The following is a 22,462-nucleotide window of genomic DNA, read 5'->3' as shown; positions in this document are numbered from 1 at the left end:
TTCATTAGGGGCTACAGTGGCGTGGCTGCATAGGCTCACCTCATCTAAGGTACTTTTTGTCTGGGATGAGAGTGCTGCTAAGGCGACGCTTCTCTACCGCCCCATCTTAACGCAGCCCGACTCCTCCAAACAGTTTATTGTGGAGGTAGATGCGTCAGACTGCGGGGTGTGGGCAGTGTTATCTCAGAGGGCGTCCGATAACAAAGTACACCCCTGCATGTATTTCTTTCACAAGCTCACTACTGCGGAGAGGAACTACGACATAGGGAACAGAGGACTCTTAGCAGTCAAACTGGCCCTAGAGGAGTGGCCCTACTGGCTTGAGGGGGCTGAACAACCTTTCCTTGTTTGGATTGACCACAAGAATCTAGAAAATATCAGAACTGCTAAAAGGCTTAACCCTCGCCAGGCTAGGTGGGCTCTGTTTTTTGACAGGTTCCACTTCTCTCTGTCCTACTGGCCTGGCTCCAAGAACATCAAGCCCAACGCGCTCTCTCGGCAGCACCAACATAAGCAGAAAATGGGGGAGGTGTCCACCATCTTACAACTGACCCTCATTGTGGGAGTTATTCACTGAGCACTGGAGCGCAAGGTCAAAGCGAGTCTAAAAACTGACACTATTGTTCTGTCTGGTTGTCCTACTGGTTGCCTGTTTGTGAATAAATCTCAAAGACACACACTGCGTATATAAAATTTAGCATTTAATTTTTAGTAGTCAACATATCTGATGATTTTCGGCATACAGAAACCGAAGAGAAGGCAACCCAGGCTGCACAGCACTCAGACTATTATAATGAAAAATATGTTTTCTAACAAATTCTTCTTGGAACCATTTATCAATATCGCTAAACAGTTTTTGGATCACCAGTCGCAGCCTAAATAAAAAAACACGTCAGATTCCTCCAGTGTAATGGGATAGGGGTGTTGACGCCATTCTGAACAGCCTCTGGCAGACATTATACCATCCATATCATCACATTTACAAAATAAATATAAATCCATCATGAGGTCTGTTAAAACTATCAGCATACCAATATACAGAAAAGTGTCTGGCTTTCACTGGTAAACACATGCATGATAATGAGCAGTCATCTCTATCAAAACCACTTTCTAACAACTGTGCCATAGTAGTTAATATTATACACATACCTATACAATCCCTGTAGTGCTAGCTTTAACTCCGTGGGAGCATTACAGTTAACAGGGCACCTCTTTTTTCACAGAGCGCAGCACTCCACTGACGCATCCAAAATAGGCTAAATGGTAGACAGCTCTCTTAGACAGACCTGCAGATCAGAATATCATCATGTAGAAAAAAAAAGTTTAAGCTGAATATATACCATAAGAGAGTCATACATTTTATTAGTAGGTGAGACGTAGACTAACAGGGAGATGTGGATTGAAGGATGCCCAAGGGGGCAGTGTTTCCCACACTGATTTGAATAGTAGGACCAAGTGCACATACATGCAAGTGCAATGCCATACGCTATGTACTACATAGGTGGTCATCATGACAAATTAATTCTTTGAGTGTTATCTTTGTCAATTTCCAAGAGCATTGGCACATGGCTAATAATTATTAAGTAATCATTTTTTAACACCCTTCACAATTGCATAAGGAATACATGTTCAACTTACAAAAAGGATCACAAAGATTGATAAATGGTTAACTATAGTTAAGCAATTTTATGCATTAATAAAACATTAAAGTAGACAAAGTAGTAAAGTCCATTGTGTAAAATTTAGAGGGATCTATTAGCAGAAATGACATACAGAATTTATAATTACATTCAAACATTACAAATATAATTCAACCATTTGATGTGGAAAATTGCCTGCAAATTTATTAATAATAAAAGTGACTCAGTTGCAGTGCTATTATACAATGTAGTTAAAAAAGCCAAACTGAACAACTTTATCCAAATAAAGAATTTGCAATAGACAAAACATAATTGACTCACATGGTCATCTGATCTGAAAGAATACGTAATCAACAAAATACATCTGACTACATATTCAAAGCAAACTTTCTATGCACTCTAAAATACTTATTTGACCAGTTCAATAAACTGTTAGACTAGCAAATTATTTTTGACTAAACTTCAGAATGAGTATTAAGTAATGTGTTATTATTTTACATATTTTGAAGCCAGCCTATTTTTGCATCATCAGTTTCAGTGGCACCATAAAAGGGTTGAGGGGGAGGCAAAATCCAAGCATATCTGAATCCCTTGATTGGCTGAACATATTAGTGTTTCCTGATAATTGCCCCTCTGCTTCATCAGGTGGTTTCGTTCTTCCGCTTTCCATAGCATCACTCCAGTCAGCAGCCCCCACATTGTCCTGTTGCCAGTCTGTTCTGCTGCTGTTGCCACCACTCTGTGTCTGCATAGAGAGTCCCTCCTTTTGGTTTTTAAACATTTGTCTTGTCATCATGGAATCACCAGATGATGTGAGACATTGATACACCTAATATATTGAGAAGAGAAATGTCAGTTTAATATGTATTTAGATGTGCTACAAAAAAGTTACTTTTTCTCCTAGTAGTAGTTTTAATAGTTTTGCAAGTTTTGATATACCAAGTCTGTAATGATACAGCTTTTGCAAAACCCTGCTCGCAGCTCAACAAGTTCACCACACCTGCGCAGGTATTATAAATATATAAAGTCATGTCAACAACATTTTAAATGACTTTAAGAATGTATTATTTTATTTCTTTATTGATAGTATGGGTGAAGCAACCCTTTAGGGAGGTGCAGCTTAGCTCCAGCGGGCTCTGGCCCAATACAACCTTTTCAGTTTATTTCAACTTTATATAGGACCAATTCACAATATAGTCGGGTGACTATACCTTAAGATTAAGGCACTTTACATAATAAAGGCAAGACAATGTAAGTTAATGTCATACAGTGGTAACGATTGCTGGTCCCCCAGCAGTCTAACTAAGTATAAGCTTTATAAAAAAAGAATTGTTTTAAGCGTAGTCTTAAAATTAGAGAGGGTGTCTACCCCTTGAATATGGATTGGGAGCTGGTTCCACAGGAAAGGAGATTGAAAGCTCAAGGCTCTACCTCCCATTCTACTTTTGGAAACTCTGGGAACCCAAAGTAGAACTGCATTCTGGGATCGAAGTGAGCCAATCAGACATTATGGTACTATTAAAGCTTTGAAATATGATGGATATTGACCATTAGGGCTTTATATGCAATGAGAAGGGTTTTCAATTCTATTTTAGATTTTATGGGAAGCCAATGGAGAGAAGGTAATGAAGGAGAGATATGATCTTTTTTGCTAATTCCATTTTGTTCTCTTACTGCAGTTATTAGAACATCCCAAAAGTAGAGAATTACAGCAGTCCAATCTAAAATTAACAAATGCATGGACTAGGTTTCTGCACGAGTTTGAGACAGGGTGGTCCTAGTTTTGGCAATATTCTGCACGTGGAAGAAGGCTGTTTTCAAAATATGTTTAATGAACCTTGGAGTTATTTTTGACCATGATATGTACTTGTCAAAAATAACTCTTAGGTACCTCACAGTAGTACTGGAGGCAGAAGTTATGCCATTTAAATTAACTATATGGTTAGAGAGCATATTTCTCATATTTTTAGGACCAAATATTTTTATACACAAATGTAGTTTTGTCTGAATTTAGAAAGAAATTATAGAACAGCCAGGCCTTTATTTCTTTTTGTCACGCTTAAAGATTCACTAAATTATTATTATCTTCTGTTTTTAAAAATAAATAGAGGTGGGTGTCATCTAGGGTGACTGTAGCTCAGTTGGTAAGGCAGTCGTCCACGGACCACAGGGTCAGTGGTTTGATTCCTGGTCCCGGCTATATGTCGAAGTGTTTCTGGGCATGACACTGAACCCCTTACAGCCCCTTCCCCTCCCCAGCTGTGCAGTGCCTGTCCAAGCCCGGTATAAATTGGGGAGGGTTGCGTCAGGAAGGGCATCCAGAGTAAAAAAACTGGCAAATCAACATGCGGACAATGCTCCGCTGTGGCGTCACTGAACTCACGGAATAAGCCGAAAGGCCAAAAAAAAAATAAAGGGGTAAGTGTCATTGGCATAGCAATGGAAGTTTATGGAATGTTTCCTAATAATGTTACCCAGAGGTGAAATATCCAAAGTATTGGTCCTTACACAGAGCCTTGTGGAACTCCATAACTAACTTTTGTGTGGATGATTTGTGGATTAGTGTAGATAGATTTGTTATTAAAGAAAGCAAACACTTTTTTCAGGGTGGAAAACTCACTTCTTCACTCAAGAAATTTAAAGTATAGAAAAGTTAACAACGAAATTATATTTTCCTTTGTAAAACCAACCTTGTGGTGTACTTTAGTTATTTTTTCTGATCTTCAGAATGAACAAACAGGGGTCTTGGCTTCAGATAATAGACTTACTATAAATGTCCTGTTAGACCTTAGCACTGCATTTGACACCATTGATCACAACATGTTTTACAAAGACTGCAACATGTTATTGGGATTGAATAAAGTGCACTACATTAAATCTTCTAATCTTGTCCAACGGATTCCAATTTGTTTACATTGAAGTAACCATGGATCTATTGAATCTTGTTAAATTCTAAATTATTTCCTAGACTGTTACTTCTACTGAAGTCTAAGATGAAACCCTCCCAATACTGTTTTTTGGGCAAACAGACCTTTGGTAAGGAGGATTTGATTGTAGAAAAATGCATTAACATCAATAAAAATGTTAGAAAAGTGAAAGAAAAGTAACTAACATTGAGACAAATGCTTGCTGCCGGGTCGCTACAAGAGCAGCACCCGCTCCCCATAATATTTATATTATTCATTAATATTAACATTAATATTATTAATATCAACAATATTCATTAAAGAGTGCCCTGCTAATTGTTAGTTGGCTAAGAAGAGATCAGTAGTTTTTGGCTCATGGAGCAGTAATGCCTTAAACTTTCTTCAAAAAAAAATAAAGCATGTATAATTTACTGTAGCCAAAGACCACCTAAATAGCGTGCAGCAACTTTACCTGGACCAGGTGTTTGCGAAGTCTGTTGCAGTCCAGCATGGAAAATTCCTCTGGGAGAGACATCAAGAGGTCCAAAACTATAGCACTCTCTAGAGGACAAATGACAGTATTAGAATTATTGGTTGGTTGAGAATATTAATTGGTTCGGAAAAGTTTGTTCTAAGAACAACGTAAATAACATAAGATAAATATATAATACGGATAATAATTTCCTAACAAGTTATCAATAGAGAACAAGTTACTACTCTGATACTGAAATTTTTGACGATAATTATGGCTCCGTCTGCTACCACTCTTCTCATATTCTTCTTCAGGGGTAGTCACTAGAGTCACTAGAGTAGCACAGAGGATGACAGAGGGGAGTGGGGGAGTCCACATGTGCAGCTGTCTAGAATAACAGAGGAGAAAGGGTGTGCTTTCCCCTCTGGCTGCTTTCTGTCTGGGAAAGCTTGTCATGTAGCAGATTTGCATCAATTGCATTGAGGGCAGAGTTGAAGTCCACAAACTGTATCTCAGCATAGGATCTTGGGGAATCCAGATGCTGCTCATCAATGGTATCAATGGTATCAGTCCCTCACAAAAGTTAATGTAGGATTTCACAGTGTCCGTGCATGCATCCAGACTGTTTCAAACCCTCCTTAAGTTCCCCAAACAGCCTCACTGGTCCACTTCTTTGATGTCCTCACAGCAAGTTTGCAGAGCTTTAATTTCTGTCTGTATGCTGGAATCAAGCGCCCCATGATTTGGTCGGTCTGGCCCAGTGCAGTGCGAGGAACGCCACAATAAGCACAGCGGATGTGGGTGTAGCAGTGGTCTAGTACGTTCCCCAGTCTGGTCTCACACTTAAACTGTATTTGGGGAGATTGTGGGAAAGATTACCTGTTACCTCTGTTGTCTCTAAGGACAGTAACCAAAGCATCCGGGTTTGTCTGTTCTACACGCAGTATCTTGTCATCCAGTGCGAACTACGTCTCAGGGATGCTTGCGGCGGAATATAAATACCAACGAGAATGAATAAGGAGAACTCACGGGATGAATAAAAAGGCTTGCAGTTTTAAATGAAGGCCTCCAGGTCTAGGAAACAATGCAGAAACAGTACCGAAACATTGTTGCACCAGCCACTCAATATAAAAACAGATTCAACCTTCCTTTTTTTTGCCGGAAATCTGTGGGTGTCTGCCAGCTCTGTAAAGTTGAAATCGAACAAGCTGTTGAGTCCCCTATAGGATCACACAGCCACGTTTCCGTGAAGAACAAACACGGGGCATAGAAAAGTCTGTTTTTGTTTAGCAGCAGGGTCTGCTCATCCCTTTTATTGCAAAGTGAGTGCACTGCCTTTACCAACTGAGCTACAGCTGCCCCTTACAAAGATACTAAATACTAAAGATGAAACCAACTAATAAATCTCAAACTTACCCATGTGAGTGAGATGGCAGTCCTCATTTGGTTTTTGGATGACACTCAAATAGTGATAAATTCTCTCAAAGTCCACCACACATTTCACACCCAATGTCCTGGGGCTGTCTTCCGTGATGTCCTGGGGCTGTTTTCTGTGTTTGGTGATGTGACCAAACGTAGCATGAAGTGGCGTGGCAGAGGTGGGGAGAAGGGTCAAAGGGGGTGGGGGGCAGCTGGTGATGGCAGAAGAGGCAACAGAAACTTTAGTATTGGGGAAATGACTGAGAGTGGTGACAGAGGAACAAATGGGTGTGCGGAGACTTAGTGAAGTAGAAGTGGAAGAGGGAGAGATGGAGGTGATATGCTGCTCTGAAGACTGCTGGGTAGTCTGGATAACAGAGCTGTCATCTCTCTGGGTCTTTACCATTGCTGCACACCTAGAGCTGTTATTGACCTGTCCTGTCACTGGTTTCCCACTCTGAGAACCAAACTGTAGGCATGTAGAGGGCAGGATGTGTTTTTTAGCTTTACCCAGCTGACAGGAGCTAGCAGCAAACCGAGAGGTGGAAGTTGCAGCAAGTGTGACTCCAGCTGTGGTAGAAGGCTGTTGTTGGTATTGGATTATGCTGTTTGGCACCAAAACTACTTGAGATGGTGCTAAAAGGTTTTTGCCTCGGTCCATCATTAGTGGTGCAGTCTTCAGTCCCAGAAGACGAGGTTCTGTGTTGGTGAAAGGGTGATCACCTAAGGGGGCACACATTGTTTCTTGTTCAAGCTGTAATATCTTTTTATTACAGTCACATAAGTTTTATAAAAAAAAAAACAACGGTTGCTCCATTCACATAGCGGAATTATTTTAGGCCAATACTTGCACTTTAACTTAAGTACTGAGTTTTTGCACTCTTCTAACTCTGCACACAGTGAATGACATTTTACTGAGAATGGGACGGTGTAGCCAGAGCTCATAATTAATGGCAAAAATAGCACCTTGGACACATATTGAGAATCTGGGACAATTTTGGGACAATAAAGACACTTATCTTACAGTGTAAATATTGTGATTAAAAATTTAACTAGAGCATGCAAATATAAACATATGTGCGTTCTAAGTTTACAGTATATCAATTTTTTTAAATATCCTGCTGAGATTAGCAAATATGAAAATATATTTGTGGAGCAGCTTCTCTATGGGAATGAGTGAAGGCAGAGCTCAGCCAATTGTCCCTGGCTTGTAGCAGACAGGGAGCAGACAGCTCATGTAAAGTCAAACTTCCTCTTCAACTCGACCGGACAGCATCAGTGCTTATTCAGGGATGAGCCAGAAAAATGCTCCCTGAATTAACGAATAATACATGTAAATTATCAAAATGCTTATTAAATTATATAATTTCAGCTCTGCTTGCAGTCTCCATGTGTGTCATGTGTTCACCACAAGACTCATAGAAAACCAGGAAGTGGCCCAGGCCCAGATAAGGTCAGTCCCTCCTGTCTGAAGGCCTGTGCTCACCAACTGGCCTAAATCTTCAACAAATCACTCTAGTTGTAAAGTTCCATTAACCTTTGAATATTTAACTATTTTTCCAGCAACTAAGAAAGCTACTTTCACAGACAACTACAGGACAATCACTTTGATATCTGTGGTTATGAAATCCTTTTAACAACTAGTATTGAACCACCTGAAAAACATCATGGGGCCCCAGCTAGAGCCCCTGGACTTTGAATACAGGGCAAACAGGTCAGTAGATAACGCAGTTAACGTAGGACTGCATTACATCCCGAACCACCTAAACAGCCCTGGGACATTTGCACTGTTTTTGTTTGTGGATTTCAGTTCAATGTTCAATGCCATCACTCCAGAAATCCTGTCATCCAAACCTTCTTTGCATCAAAATAACAGGGGTGGCTATAGCTCAGTTGGTAAGGCAGTCATCTACAGACCACAAGGTCTGTGGTTCCCTGTCCCAGCTACGTGTCAAAGTGTCCTTGGGCAAAACACAGAACCCCAAGTTGCTCCCAGGGGGTCAGGTGAGCACCTTGCATGGCAGCTACTGCCATCTGTGTGTGAGTGGGAATCAACATTGTAAAGTACTTTTGGATAAAAGCACTAAGAAGCCATTTACAACTGTTATTGACGTCATCCAAGATGATGATAAGACAGCATATCAACGCAAGGATCATCCACTGGTGCTGTGGTGCAGTCAAAACAATCTGGAACTGAAAATGATCAAGACTGTAGAGATGAGAGTCCCCCCCCCCCACACTGCTTCCCCTCATCATATTCCCCAGACTTGTGTCAACTGAGAAATCCTTTTAATTTCTCAGCAGGCTCACCAGATGATGTATTTTCTATGACAGCTGAGGAAGTTCGACCTGACAGTTCTACACTGCTGTCATTGAGCCTGCCCTGTGCTCCTCCATCACAGTCTGGTTTGGAGCAGCCATCAAACAGGACAAGAACATACTGCAGGGGACAACAAGAACTGCAAAAAAAAAATAAAAATCTGCCCTCTGCCCACTCTTAAGTACTTGTACAAATCAAGAGCAAGGAAACATGCCATGGACACCTCTAAAATTGGACACAACCTCTTCCAGCTTCTCCCCTCTGGCAGGTACTACAGAGCTCTCTCAAAACCACCAGACACCAGAACAGTTTCTTTCCTCAGGGCATACCACACGTTAATAGCTGACCTCCTACATACCGATATACTGGTGTAACCCCACTGCATACACTGGATAGACTAACATTTAACCACTACATGCCCAGATAAAAACACATACACTGCACTTTAAGTACACAAGTAATTGTGTTGGAACTGCCACACACAGTGCACCTGGGCCAGCCTTCTTTAGGCCATTTTTACATTGTTCTTAGTTTTTTGCCCTTTGTATGTTATTCGTCATTTTCATGTTATCTGTATTTTTACTTCTTGAACAACCAACTGCCGAAGCCAATTCCTTATATATGTTCGCATACTTGGCCAATAAATATGATTCTGATTCTACAATAGAAAAAGCATGGCCAACGAGACCCCTCGCCAAGAAATTATTTTCAAATAATAATTAGTTATCATTATAGTTATTATATTGATAAACTGTTAAACAACTCACAGGATAAACCAAAAGGCCTCTATATATATATATATATATATATATATTAAGAGAGAAGCCAAGATATGAGCATTTTGCTTAACCAATAGACCACCGCAGCACTTCTTAAGAGATCATAAAAGCAATATGGCAGTGGCTGCATCTTGCTGCTGCTGTCCAGTTAATGAAACTACCACTGCACAGCTTCACTTGTCTCACTCATAGTTACAGTTGAATGGACATTTACTCTGTTATATAGGTACTAGACCATGTGAAATTATTAGACAAAAACTGTGCTCTGCTCCCTGAGTCAGTAAGCCAGACAGAGAGAGATTGGTGGAGCGGGGAAGAGACTAAATGAGTAGAGGGAGTGATGGTATTGAGAACAAAGCAGTAAATCTGAGAAATAAAAATTTATTTTCAGTTGGTTTCAGTGGAATTACGTTCTAAAGCACAAAGAAACACAACCACACCTTGGTCTCTCTGCTCTGCTAGTTTGAGTACCCCATGATAAAACAGACATACAGACACTAATTTGGATTAATATAGTGTTAATATTAACAATACAGATAACAAGGAAGCCATAATTTAAATTTCTGGTACAGTACAATGAGTATTTTGGATTTGACAGAAAGTTCAAACAACCACACAATGCAGTATTCTAATACTAATCACTGCTCCACCTGGTCCGTCAACACAGAATTGTAACAGCCTTCTGAGAAGGTTTTTCAGGGGTACCATTTTTTTTCGTCATTGCGGGGGGGTTAAGGCTCAGAGGACAATCCATATGGAACATCTGCAAAGATTTGCATGTAAATCACAGTTTTACAACAGCTTTAGGCTGCTATATACAATTGAATTTCACAGTGTTAATCTATCTGAAACCTAATCAAAGACAATTTCTCATCATGGAAATCAAGAGGATTTGAAGTCAGACTAATATATATATTATATATATTATTAAACTTTTGACTGACAGTATCCTGGTATTTATACATAAATCTGGTCGATTGTTAACAGCCTAAAGAACTGTCCAAGTAGTCAAAATTGTAGAACACAAGGTAACAGAAATTTTTAGCTTGAGCAGGCCAATACGCAGCAAAATGTAATACACTGTGTGTGGAGGTTGTCGAGTTCCAAAAACTCAATAATCAAGTGAAAGTGCAATTGTTTCAAATTTTTTATTCAAGTATAAGTACTAAGCAGTTTACAAATCATAAATTTTACTTTCAGTGCAAACATTAGGAGCCAGTTATGCCAGTTATGTGTATATAAAAAGATCCCTTCGTGATCCAGTCCTGATCACTTATCATAGTGTTTGATTAATTTTCCGTTAACCAAATAAAATTATATGGCACACCTTGCAGAATGACAAATTGACGACATTTTTACATAAAGGAATTAGACGTCCATACCTTGGATTGGCAAATGAGGCACTGGTCTAAAAGGAATGGTGCAACCAGCAGTGCTGTCTTTATCTGTGGGTGGTCTTTTCACCTGAGGGGGGTCACAGTTCCTTAGTGTACAAGGCTCTGTGGATGACACTATCAGCATCTGAGGAACACAGGGTTAGTAGGATAATCAAAATTTCATTTAAATTACTAACAGCGTAACATCTCAATGCCTGACATCATCCAATAACACAACGCTAATTGTACCCACATATTATTTCATTGAACAGTGAATTATCTTCCTATGCACTTAAATGTCTTAAAAAAAAAAAAATCCTTTCTGCTCTTTCTCGCACTTGCATCTCGTGATCTGTGAACACTTTTCTGATAGGGCTTTGCTTTGATGTTTTCTCCTTGAACTTAGATTTTTGCTGCCTTGTACCTCACTCGTAAGTCGCTTTGGATAAAAGCGTCTGCTAAATGACTAAATGTAAATGTAAATGTAAACTAAACATAGTTGTTCACAACTACGGGACATGAAAAGGAGCATTGTTTACATGCAGAGTGAATGTAAGCTGTATGTAATGTAGCCACCAGTTCCCTTTTTTGGGGGTGAAATAGCAGAGAAATTAATGTGAATTACTTCTTCCACAACATTAACACCTGGTGGCTTCAATATAAAAAAAATATCTTTTATAAAAATATTATGAACTAATATAAATGCTGATGTATCATTTTGAGTTAACAGTCAACAAAAAAGTAGTTAAAATCAGCTCTACATTCACCACCAGAACATTGACCTTTATTTTTCATAACTGTAAATATTTTGCCATAATGATAAATAATTATGTAGAGTAATTATTATTATTGATTTTTTATTAACAGTGTGTTAAAGTTATGTATCCTGTATTACTGTCTGCAGGGACAGACAGAAGACATGCAGATATGTGGGAATATGCAAGATAAGCCCTTCCGACCATGACGATAGCAAAGAAAGCGATAGTGGTACATAGTTAGAAAGGGAGGGAGACATAACACTAATAATTAACTGATGAAAAACTACTTCTTTGTTAATTTTGTTCATTAAGAAGGCATTTGATGATATAAACAGGGTTGTCTGAGTATTATTGAGAGCTTTATTTGTCCTATAGCCCATAATTCAAAGCAGTTCCAAAAACCCAGCAGGGCTAAGTTGCCAAATCAACATGCGGACAATGATCCGCTGTGGCGACCCCGAACTCACGGGATAAGCCGAAAGGAGAGTAGTAGGTCTTTCCCCCCCCAACTTTTATTAGCTTCTAATGTCATGGTAGCAAACGTCACACAAACATCATGTGACCACAGAGCCTAAATACAGGAAGTGAATTTCTGCAACTAGATGAATCCTGCAGCAATAGCAGTATATAAATAAAATGGAATGGGAGGCGAGGTACACCCTGATAAATTCATACTGATGAACACCATACTGCTGTTCAGTTGGCCCTTCTTCAATATAAAGTCTGTAGAGGAAAAACAGTATGGATTCGAGCAAAAACTGTATTACTTTTCTGAATAAGACTGTTGTCTTAAATTGCACCTGCATTTGCATTCTTTTCCCCACAGTAAGAATCAATGCATAGAGTAGGACATTTGCTCACTACATTACAAATGTATGCCTATGGAGAAATGATTTACATTACCACATCGAAGGTTTAGGCCTAGAGGGAAAAGATTAAGCTCACTGTATGCAGGGTGAGATAGAGGTAAGGCTTAGGTGAAAAGTTTGTCAAGAGTATGTCAGAGGGCAATCTGTATCTCGATAAGATCTCAAGAACAGGGGCTATTCTCTTTGCTGAAAATTTGCTGATTTGGCGCAAAAACTCAAAGTTTTTGACACAACCAGCAAATAAAAAAGGCGCACCAGCGCTTTGGTATCAGCGGCATGATGTTTAGCGTAAAGTATAACAAACATGCTGGATCTTTTTAAAAACAGAAATGGTGGTACCCTTATCTAATCACAGTAATTTGTAAATCTACCAGTTTATCCTCTAGCATAGTGTTACGTCTCTTCCCTAAAACAAAACACTCAAATGAATCAAAATCCGAATGTAATCATTAATATGTTGTACACAAACCATTACAAATGTGTGAATGTGAATCATGTCGTAAATGGTGTACTCCAGTGTACGTGGTAAATTCTTCCAGAAATAAAAAAAAAAAAAGAAAAACATTTTATTGTGAGAAGCAAGGGGTCAGAACTAAACAATGCATCATGGTTATTCCAAAGGTCCCAAGTTAATCTTATGTTTTACAGTTTTTTGCATTCTTCCTGTTAGGTTTGTTTCCCATGGCATATTATGCCTTCTTCATTTAATATTAAATGCATACGGTTTAAATACAAGAAGGTTTAATGTTTTTAAAATAGGCCATAGCCCTAAATATTGGTCTGTCCCCCTCAATGTTTTTATTTACAGTAGAGGCAGTGGTGCCCCTAAAACTAAACAAAATCCCTGGTCTTCATTTTAACAAACATACAAAGGCATTGATGTTATGTATCATGTGTCTGAAAAGGGATTCAGTCTACCTGAGAGAAAGCAGTGGAAATAGGTTCTTCAAGGGTTCCAGCCAAAACAGAAGCCATGTGTGTCCACACCTCAATTGGCTTTCTGAACTTCTCCTCCCACTTTTTCTTTCTAAATTTGGAGCACGCACATGAAACCACTTTGTCCTTCACATATTCCATTAGAGAGTGGATCTATAGGGAGTTAAACATAAAGTTAAACTTCAGTTCACAGGTTCCCACTGGTTCAATGTTTCCCCAGACGCCATAAACTTCAATGTTTTTATAAGTTTTACATAAATGTAAATTCAACAGTTTATAAATTAGACAAACCTGTTATGAAAACGAGCTACCTATAAAGCAGCCATGTTTCAAACAGCTATTTATTTAAAAGTACCCTTCAAGAAAAGGAACTCTTAATACTGCACAGTTTACTTTAAATTATAATTTTACAATGTTTTCATGGTTTCATGGTCATGGTTTTATTTGAAGTAAATGACTTAAATTAAAAGAGGTAAAAATATTCAGTATTTCACAAAAAGGAAAACGGTACACAAATGAAAGCACATCTGTGCAAATTAATTTTCATTTTCCTCTCCTCTCATTTCCCATTTTCTATCCCATAAATCACTCTTAGGGCTTCAGATTATTCTAGCCATAAAGCCGGTAAAACCAGAGTCACTTTTACTATACTAAATTGCAACTTGTTCAGTGGTTCGCTAATATTTATCTTAATAGCCTACTGTACAAGTGGAGACTAAAAATCACACTAAATAAATTCAACTATGGATAATTTAGATTATTTAACATATATGCCCCACTTTACCTGGATTTATCACGTACATTTTACAGCGTTAGCTTCATAAAATCTCATAGCTGTGGGTGGGTGTATTTAGTTCATCCAACATCGACAAAATCAATTGGATTAACTAAACAGAATAGGCGAATAGGCCAGGTCTAATTTGAAGACAAACATTTAAATACACACTATTGCAGAAATTACAGTGTTCCACGCCACAATAATGGTAGTTTTCTACTAATGAGCATATTATATTTTGCCCATATGCATGTTTAGGACACGACAAAATGTAGTAATTCGAATGAAAAAGTGTGTCACATGGTGTAGACTACTATAATGAGATGACGAGAGATGGGACGTCTCTAACTGTGACATGACTGTCAGTCACGCTATCGATGGCAGATGCAGCGGTATCGCAAGTTGGATAACACTATACCACAATTTCGATAAATGTTTACGCTGCTTTCGAGCACTGTGGCAACACTAATGTATTCTTCATTTGCCTAAAGCGTTGGCAAATCTACTTGAAATCAAAGAATTATGATACGAGACAAATATAACACTCATAGCAAGAAGCATTGTTGACGCCTGCGGAGTTTTGAACAGGCACCGCATAGTCGCCTATATTTCCCACCCCCATCTGCACCACAGCCTCACGCACGCGAAATAACATAATTTAGCTTTAAGTAAACACCAGTTGAACCAAAGCAGTGTTTGGTGTTTAAGTCTCTCAGATCACTGCCGCCCAAAATAGCCAAAAACAATGACGTAACTTACCTCTGAAATGGACCGACTAGGCACGTATTTTCTCAGGAAGGCATAGTCGACGTCAATGTTACCTCCGGCGTTTCTGCTAAGTCTTTTTAACGCGTTAATGAGTTTCCTCTGCTCAGCTCGCTGCCACTTACGCTGACATACTAATTCGGCTTCCAGTTTGTGATTTGGTTTAGTTCGAGTACGGGGAGGGGGCTTCATCTAGACACACGCTGCAGATAACGTAACGTTAAAAACAAACCCGTGTTAACAATCAGGTTGGACAAAATTACTGACTTCGAAAAGTATTCTACTTACTGGAATGAAACCTTATGATATTATATTAAAATAAATGCTTGCCCAGAAACTAAAAATTGCTCTTGCTGTCCAGACATTCAAGCTTCTATTTCCTCCTCGTTGTTCTTCTTCTTCTTTGGTTGTCAAACTACGTTATGGGTGCATCGCCACCTACTGGACTGGAGGGTGGTTCAATAGATTAACAGAAAAAAATAACAATAGTAATAAACATAGAATAACTAAGTTGAGAGACTTACTTTTAGCCTTACGCACCCAAACTGGAAAATTCAAAAACCACTATTATTTGTTATTGACAATGACAATAGCATTTGAATTTCCAATAATTGACTATACAGCAGTGAAAAAGATGTAAACAAATTTAAATAAACAATTCTTTCATCATTTGCTTTACCATATGTCGATACAATGGAAAATAGCACATTCATTTTACTCCTGCACAAGTTGATTATCTTTTTGACAATTCTGCAGCCTCACTACTTACAATACTCGATAGTTTTGACCCTCTGAAAAGTTAGTAAACCAGAAGAGGCGATCTCCATAGTATAGTTCGCAAACATGCAACTTAAAAAAGGTCACACAAAAGTAAGTGGTGCTCCAGAAATTTAGAAGAATCTCATTTAGCCTGGAAAAACAGTTTAAAAATGTATAAAAAAGCTCTATGTGATGCCAGAACAACATATTATTCAACATTAATAGAGGAAAACAAGAACAACCTCCGGTTTCTTTTCAGCATTGTAGCCAGGCTGACTAAGAACCATAGTTCTCAGGTTTTTGGTCTGTGGTTTAGTTACTTTTTGTTACGTTATTGCCTTAGTTTAACTTTACCTGTCTGGTTATATCTTGTTCCCTGTATTGGTTACTCTTGTTAATTTTTCTCTGCCTTGCACTTAGTTTAATTATTATATATCATTGTCTGTCAGTTTTGGTTTAGTTCTGTTCTTTAGTCCTTGTTTATTTATCCTTTTTACCTGTGTGGTCAGGGTCTATCATATATAGAAGACCTCATACTGTAATACTGTAATAGCAGAGCTGCAATTTCCTTCTGAAAATTCTTTCGCACCAATTAATTATTTCCACCTCAGCTCCAGCTTCCTGGAGCTCATCCACAGTTAGGTTTTTATTTTTTGTTTTGTAGCACATCATTTTTCTTTGAAGCTGAAGACATTGTTTATCTTTGTCCCCTTCATCTTGCGACTGTGGCGCAGTAAGATAGAGCGGTTGTCCACCAATCTCACAGTTGTCTCACATGTCGAAGTGTCCTTGAGCAAGACACTGAGCTCCCCCCATCGGTGTATGAGTGTGTGTGATTGTGAGTGTGAATGGGTGAATAAGAAGCAGTGTAAAGCGCTTTGAGTGGCAATAGGTAGAAAACCGCTATATAAGTGCAGACCATTTACCATCTTGGATGATATTTTCCTTTCTTCTACTGGACAAAGTTAGAATCGTATCTTTTAATCTAAGGAGCCATGCTACAGCCTGTTTTAGGCGTGTCCATAATGAGTAGTACATTGCATTACATCTGTGGTTTCTTCAGCAGTGAGAACATTCACTGTGACATTTCTTTTCATCATAGGATCAGCTGTTTCTAGCTCCTGCAGGTGCTCTGGATTCTTTGGCCTTTTCTCAACTGCCTGTATAAGGAAGTCAGTTCCAGATACCCACAGTTTATTTCGCAGAGAGGTTGTCACATTCTGACCCCTTGATACAGGATTAAGCTGAAAATTTACATAATGCCACTGTGAGACCCTATTAGCTAAACCTTGCGAAACCTTGATGTCACATTGCTGATGTATTTTAGCACTGTTGTACTATCAGTCCAATACACAGTCCTCTAGTGGTACCGCCTTCCTTAGCATTCTGTCCATACATACTGTGCCAAGGTTGCTGCAGTAAGCTCCAAACAAGGGACAGTCATGGCCTTTAGGGGGGAAACTCTTGCCTTTCCCAACACAAAGGTGCTGTGAACTTGATTACTGCTGTTTTGTTGGACCAAGTATGTTACTGTCCCATAGTCATCTTGCTACCGTCTGCAAAATTATACAGTTGAGCAGAAACGGTCTGACTAAAATTTTTTATTTGAAACATTTATCAATTCCAGAGTCATTTAACTGGTCTACCTTTGTACCCAATGGGATCACCTTTGGGTAAGACATTCAGGCACAGTCTCCTAATATCCCAATCTCATCCTGCAAAGCTCCTTTTGGTATTCCCAAAAATATATCATATTTGGATCATATACTGAGATCAGCATGGATAGCATCTCTCTTGAGGTGGGAGCTTTGCTTTGGATAACATCTCTGAAATTGGATTGATCTGACTGAATGCACCATTGCACACACAGTACCCTTTCCCTTGGAAGTGCATTTTGATACAGATCTAGGTCCATTATTTCTATCGCATTCTCCTCTTCTGAAATGGCTGCTAAAACCGTTCTGAAGCCACCCATCTGACATACAGTCTTGAAACTGTGGTAAAGAGCCTTTTCAACAGACTCAACCGATTTTAAGCAGTCATCCACATAAAAGTTTTGTAGCACCGTAATTAGCGTGCAAATGTGAGTGTAGAGCTCAGCTCTAACAAGAAAGGCCCTTCCAGTATCATCAAAGTCTCAGATGACCAAGTCTTAGTTGAGTTAATAAAGCCGCTCTTTCTAGTTCAACATTAAGGCACATCTTTGAAGCTGAACATGCTACAGAGCGAACAGAACTTGTTTTGGATTTCTTGGATCTCCTTGATGACACCACAGACACACAGTCTTCAGGACTTACATTGTCACTTGCCCCCTCTTTTGGAAATGTTGGGCTAAGGAATTTCTGCCTGAGTTCCAAAGGCAGCAAAAAATTTTCCACAATTTTGTTCCTGTGGACATTGTCCTGATTGTTGATTGGTCAGGGCCTCGAAACTCATGGGTAAAATCATCCACATAACAAAGGATGAACGTGGTCTAGTCCATCAGGTTCGTATCAAGATGAGGAGCAACGAGTTTGATAGACTTGTAAACAAGGTCTGTGTTTTCCAAGAATCTGAATGAGGCAGTGTTAAAGACTTATCTGCTACAGTGTGTTAAGTGCTGTTAACCTCTGACACTAGAAGAAAGAAGGCCATAGAATAACCATAGAATATTGGTTATGACAGTGGTTCTTAAAGTGTGGGGCGTGCCCCACAAGAGGGGAATAAATACATGACACGTGTGGCGCAGAACAGAAGGAAATTTGACTTGTTTTCTCCCTATCTTCAGTAATCAATAATCATTAACAATAAAATTCATAACATAACTCATAAATCATAACAAAATGAGCACACACAAACAAAGGGGTAATAAATACATGTAAATTAAAACAACATCAGTTAGGGGACCCGGAGGAAAAAGTGGAACCATTGTGAAAGTAACGATTTAACGTCAATATGTTAATTGCATCGGAACAATATAAACAGATTTTCCCACAGAGAGGCAGCCGCGTACGTAGAGGGCATAACACAGTATCAATGAATACATTTGTGACACAAAAAAAAAATGGCCATTTGGTGCAAGCAAAAAAAAAGGAGATAGACAGTAGGCCTAATCCACCAAAAAGCCAGCCTAAAAGAAATTATGATGAGACCTATCTTGCCCTTGGATTCACCGTATGGATGGTGGGTGCAAAGACTCATGTGTGTTTTGTGTCTTGTGTCTTTTGTATCTTTGTGTTGGCAGCAGACAGCATGAGACCCAACAAATTAAGAACACATACACCCCAGCCATATCAATAAGCCACTCGACTTCTTTCAGAGAAAACTGGCAGAATATCAACAGCAGGAAAGTCACATGGTGAAATCTGCATCAGTGAACAGCAAAGCACAGATGGCCTCTTTCAAAGTTCTCCAGTGCAAAAAACTAACACAATCGCTGAGCAGCTCACATTTTGCTTTACAAGTGGAAGAGTCCACTGACAGCAATAATGACATTCATTTCATAATTCAGTTTTGTAAATTCTGACTCGCTTAGCGAGGATTTACTTTTTTGCAAGTAAGTCCAAATCAGACCCAAAGCTGATGGGGGAAAAATAAAGGGCTCCATGCACTAATCAAGAGGGTTGCTCCAAATGCGCCCTGAATTAAATTGGGTTTTGACAGAGATTGTGAACGTGGTCAATTTCATCAAAACTCACCCCTCAAAGCACGACTGCACTTCGTAATGAAATGGGAGCGTACCATTCAGCTGTACTGTTTCACAGTGAATCAAGGTGGCTTTCTAGACGCAAAGTGTTGTCACGAGTCTTTGAGCTCAGAGCGGAAATTTGCGTCTTTTTGGAGGAGGAGCGCAAGGCTGAGGCTGCAAGCAAGTTCAGTGATGAACAATTTCGGATGAAACTGGCCTATCTCAGCGATTTATTTGGAAAGCTAAACAAATTAAATATTCAGTTCCAAGCCAGAGACAACCTACCTAACCTGGGAGACAAGATGACTGCATTCACGTGAAAGCTCAAGTTGTGAAGCAGGCGCCCCGGTCAAGGAAATACTGATACCTTTTGTGAATTTGAGTGAACTTGTTGAAGCCAGTGTTTCTGAAGCAACGACAGTGATCCCATGTATTAAGTTGTATTAAGTTAAATTTTAATAAATTTTTTTTTACTAAATTTAAACTATTTCATCACCATTTTGATGGAGGACAGGTGGGGCTTGAACCCATCACCCCCACAAAAAGTGGGGAATGATAGAAAAAGTTTGATAACCACTGGGTTTGTGCATAAGTAATTTAGTAATTGTTTCCAATGCAATTAAACAATGCATAACAACGGTTTGTTACAAGAGAGGCAGTTCTGCTCAGCTATTAAAAGGCACTGACGTGGACTACAAGAGAAGACAGTAACCGGAGAAAAGGAACTTACTACAATATAGTCGGGACCGCAACAATGTAGAAGTTAAAGGTTCAGTGTGTAGCTGTGGAGACACAGGGTTTCTTATCGTGTTCTGTGGCTTTAGGAATCACTTTCAGAAACTTGTTCGATGAAATTAATTTGTGAATCTATTTGTAAAATGAATATTCCTAACTATTCTGTAGAGTATATCGGCAAAGTTGACAAATGTGGAATTCAATAAATGTTCAGTGTTCATCATACAACAATCGCTGAAGAGGATAATTGTTGGACCACTGGATAGCTATCTGCAGATAAAAATATGTTTAACAAAAGTGATTCAATATTCGATCATTTCAGACAACTTTAGTCAGGCAATGATTCAGTCCTACTAGGCAAGTCTAAAGAACAGAATCCTGGTCATGCAATTTTAAAACATTTTGCAATTAGGAATTCAATTTGCAAAGTGGCAATTCAATCTTCAATTCAGTTTGTATTTAAACTTATTTGTAGCCATTAGGTTTCTGATGATCACCTGTCATCTGAATCTGAAACCATTGTTTAGAATAAAGAGACGTTTGCCCTAAAAACATTCTACATGCAGGTTGTTTACAGCGAAGAGTCCTGCCTGACTATTCAACTGTTCCTTGTGGCTACTGATCAGGTAGAAATATTTGAGTCCAGGTTCCAATATCCATTTAGTTTGGTTGTGAGCAGCCCTTGAAACTGTGGAAAGACTTTGTCAAGAGTATCATTGAAAATACTTCATGCATAATTTCAGAGGATATAGATAATATTGTGTACATATATTCATGTTGGCAGCTTTTTTTATGACCAGTTGTTAAGAATAAGAGAAATTTGTTTTGTGAACAGACTGCTAACTGTTTATGTGATGATGTGCTACTACCCACACACCAGAAAATTGTACTAACTATAGATGATTTAATGAATGATACCAGCAACAATGTAGAAGTGAAAAATGTTGTCACGAAATATGTTCCTCATAGTTCAGAATCTTTTTATTCAGGCTAACTCAAGTAGGACGATCAGTTTAAACAAAAACTATACAGTGTTATTTAAAAATCGGCGTGACAAATACCAAATCACAACACTGCTGACGGATAAACAGTACCGTGTGCTCAAGAGGAACAAAGCAAGTATTAGATTAGTGGCAAACATGAAAGTCAGACTTTCACTGAAAAAAAACAATTAATCAGTGCGGCAGATTCATACCAGCTCTTTATGGAGCTGCCATTCCATTCATCGCCAGTTTCATTACATGTAGTTGAGTGTCTTAAATTGAAGTAATGGAGCATGCCCAGAAAATGTATTTTTATCACACAGAAACAACTGGAATGCTTCTAAACCGCATCGCCAGAATCAAAATACGGGTCTATGAGCTAGAAAATAAGCTAGATAAGGCCATGGCCAATATTTTGACCCTGCAAAACACGGATTTGTATGAAAAGGCCAAAAAGTATGCTGACGTTTTAAAGCGTATTTGTACCCGTGAAAAAAGTTACCTTAACACTATCTGGTGGCGAAACAATAGTGGTACTAATGTCACACAGGTAAAAAAAATGCCAAAGCCGGCCGCTGATGTAATGATGGAGGACATTCTAAAACAAAAGCCCATTAAACAACAGAAATTTACAGCATATTTTAGACACCATGGCTAAAAACACTGTCTCATGGACTGGTCAGGGGGAGCTTGTTGTGTCTTGAAGGTTTCGCACATATACGATCTGGTAAAAAGCATTACACTGCCTTGTGTCAGGATCACCAACTTCATTTCCCCCTTTAAGACTCATTTTGCAGCCACTTCCTGTTCCACTCTCTTTATATGCCTCCTCAATTCGCTCACCAAGCTGCCAGATTTTCTGCTTTAATCTAAATCATCTTTGCTATCTATGGCTTTGGCCCATGCTACGTTTTTGACCTGACTGCCTGCTACTTTGGTTACGTGAGGTACTGCTCCCTATTGACTCTGTCTCTGCCAACCTAATGAAGACCAGGATTATGAGTACTTTTTTCTGCCCATAAGGGATCAAGTTTTTCATATTATATCACTAATTGGGATTTTGGAGTTCTTGGCACTATCAGAGATTGGAGCTTCACCATGGCTACGTTCAGCACAGTCACTACCAGGCCTGCCTCTATGTGACAGATCCAGACCACTACATCTTTCCATGCAGTCCCTTCTCCTACTATTTCCCTACCCTACCTTCAAGTTACTCAACCCCACTGCATCTCAAGATTTGTCTATTCTACCAGGACTATACTCCACTCTTCCCCATAAAGAACCTTGTGTCTCCTCTAGACTC

The 22,462-nt window shown here is 39.1% G+C and overlaps 1 protein-coding gene across 2 annotated transcripts; it reads right to left on the bottom strand.

Annotated features, from left to right (window-relative positions):
- Positions 1-680: 680 nt before the first annotated feature.
- snapc2 (small nuclear RNA activating complex, polypeptide 2) lies at positions 681-15,422 on the bottom strand. Of its 2 annotated transcripts, XM_067524149.1 has the most exons (7): positions 15,304-15,422; positions 15,010-15,218; positions 13,458-13,628; positions 10,919-11,057; positions 6,435-7,160; positions 5,019-5,107; positions 681-2,469 (listed from the first exon to the last, which is right to left on the bottom strand). In XM_067524149.1, the coding sequence occupies exons 2-7, from the start codon at positions 15,205-15,207 to the stop codon at positions 2,155-2,157; spliced, it is 1,638 nt and encodes a 545-aa protein (XP_067380250.1). In that variant the 5' UTR covers positions 15,208-15,218; positions 15,304-15,422; the 3' UTR covers positions 681-2,154. The 2 variants fall into 2 exon arrangements, with proteins under 2 accessions (XP_067380250.1, XP_067380249.1); XM_067524148.1 differs by having other exon boundaries at positions 15,010-15,422.
- Positions 15,423-22,462: the final 7,040 nt, after the last annotated feature.

Source organism: Channa argus, chromosome 12, assembly GCF_033026475.1.
Source record: "Channa argus isolate prfri chromosome 12, Channa argus male v1.0, whole genome shotgun sequence".
Lineage (NCBI taxonomy): Eukaryota > Metazoa > Chordata > Actinopteri > Anabantiformes > Channidae > Channa > Channa argus.
This window is presented reverse-complemented; position numbering and strand designations above follow the sequence as displayed.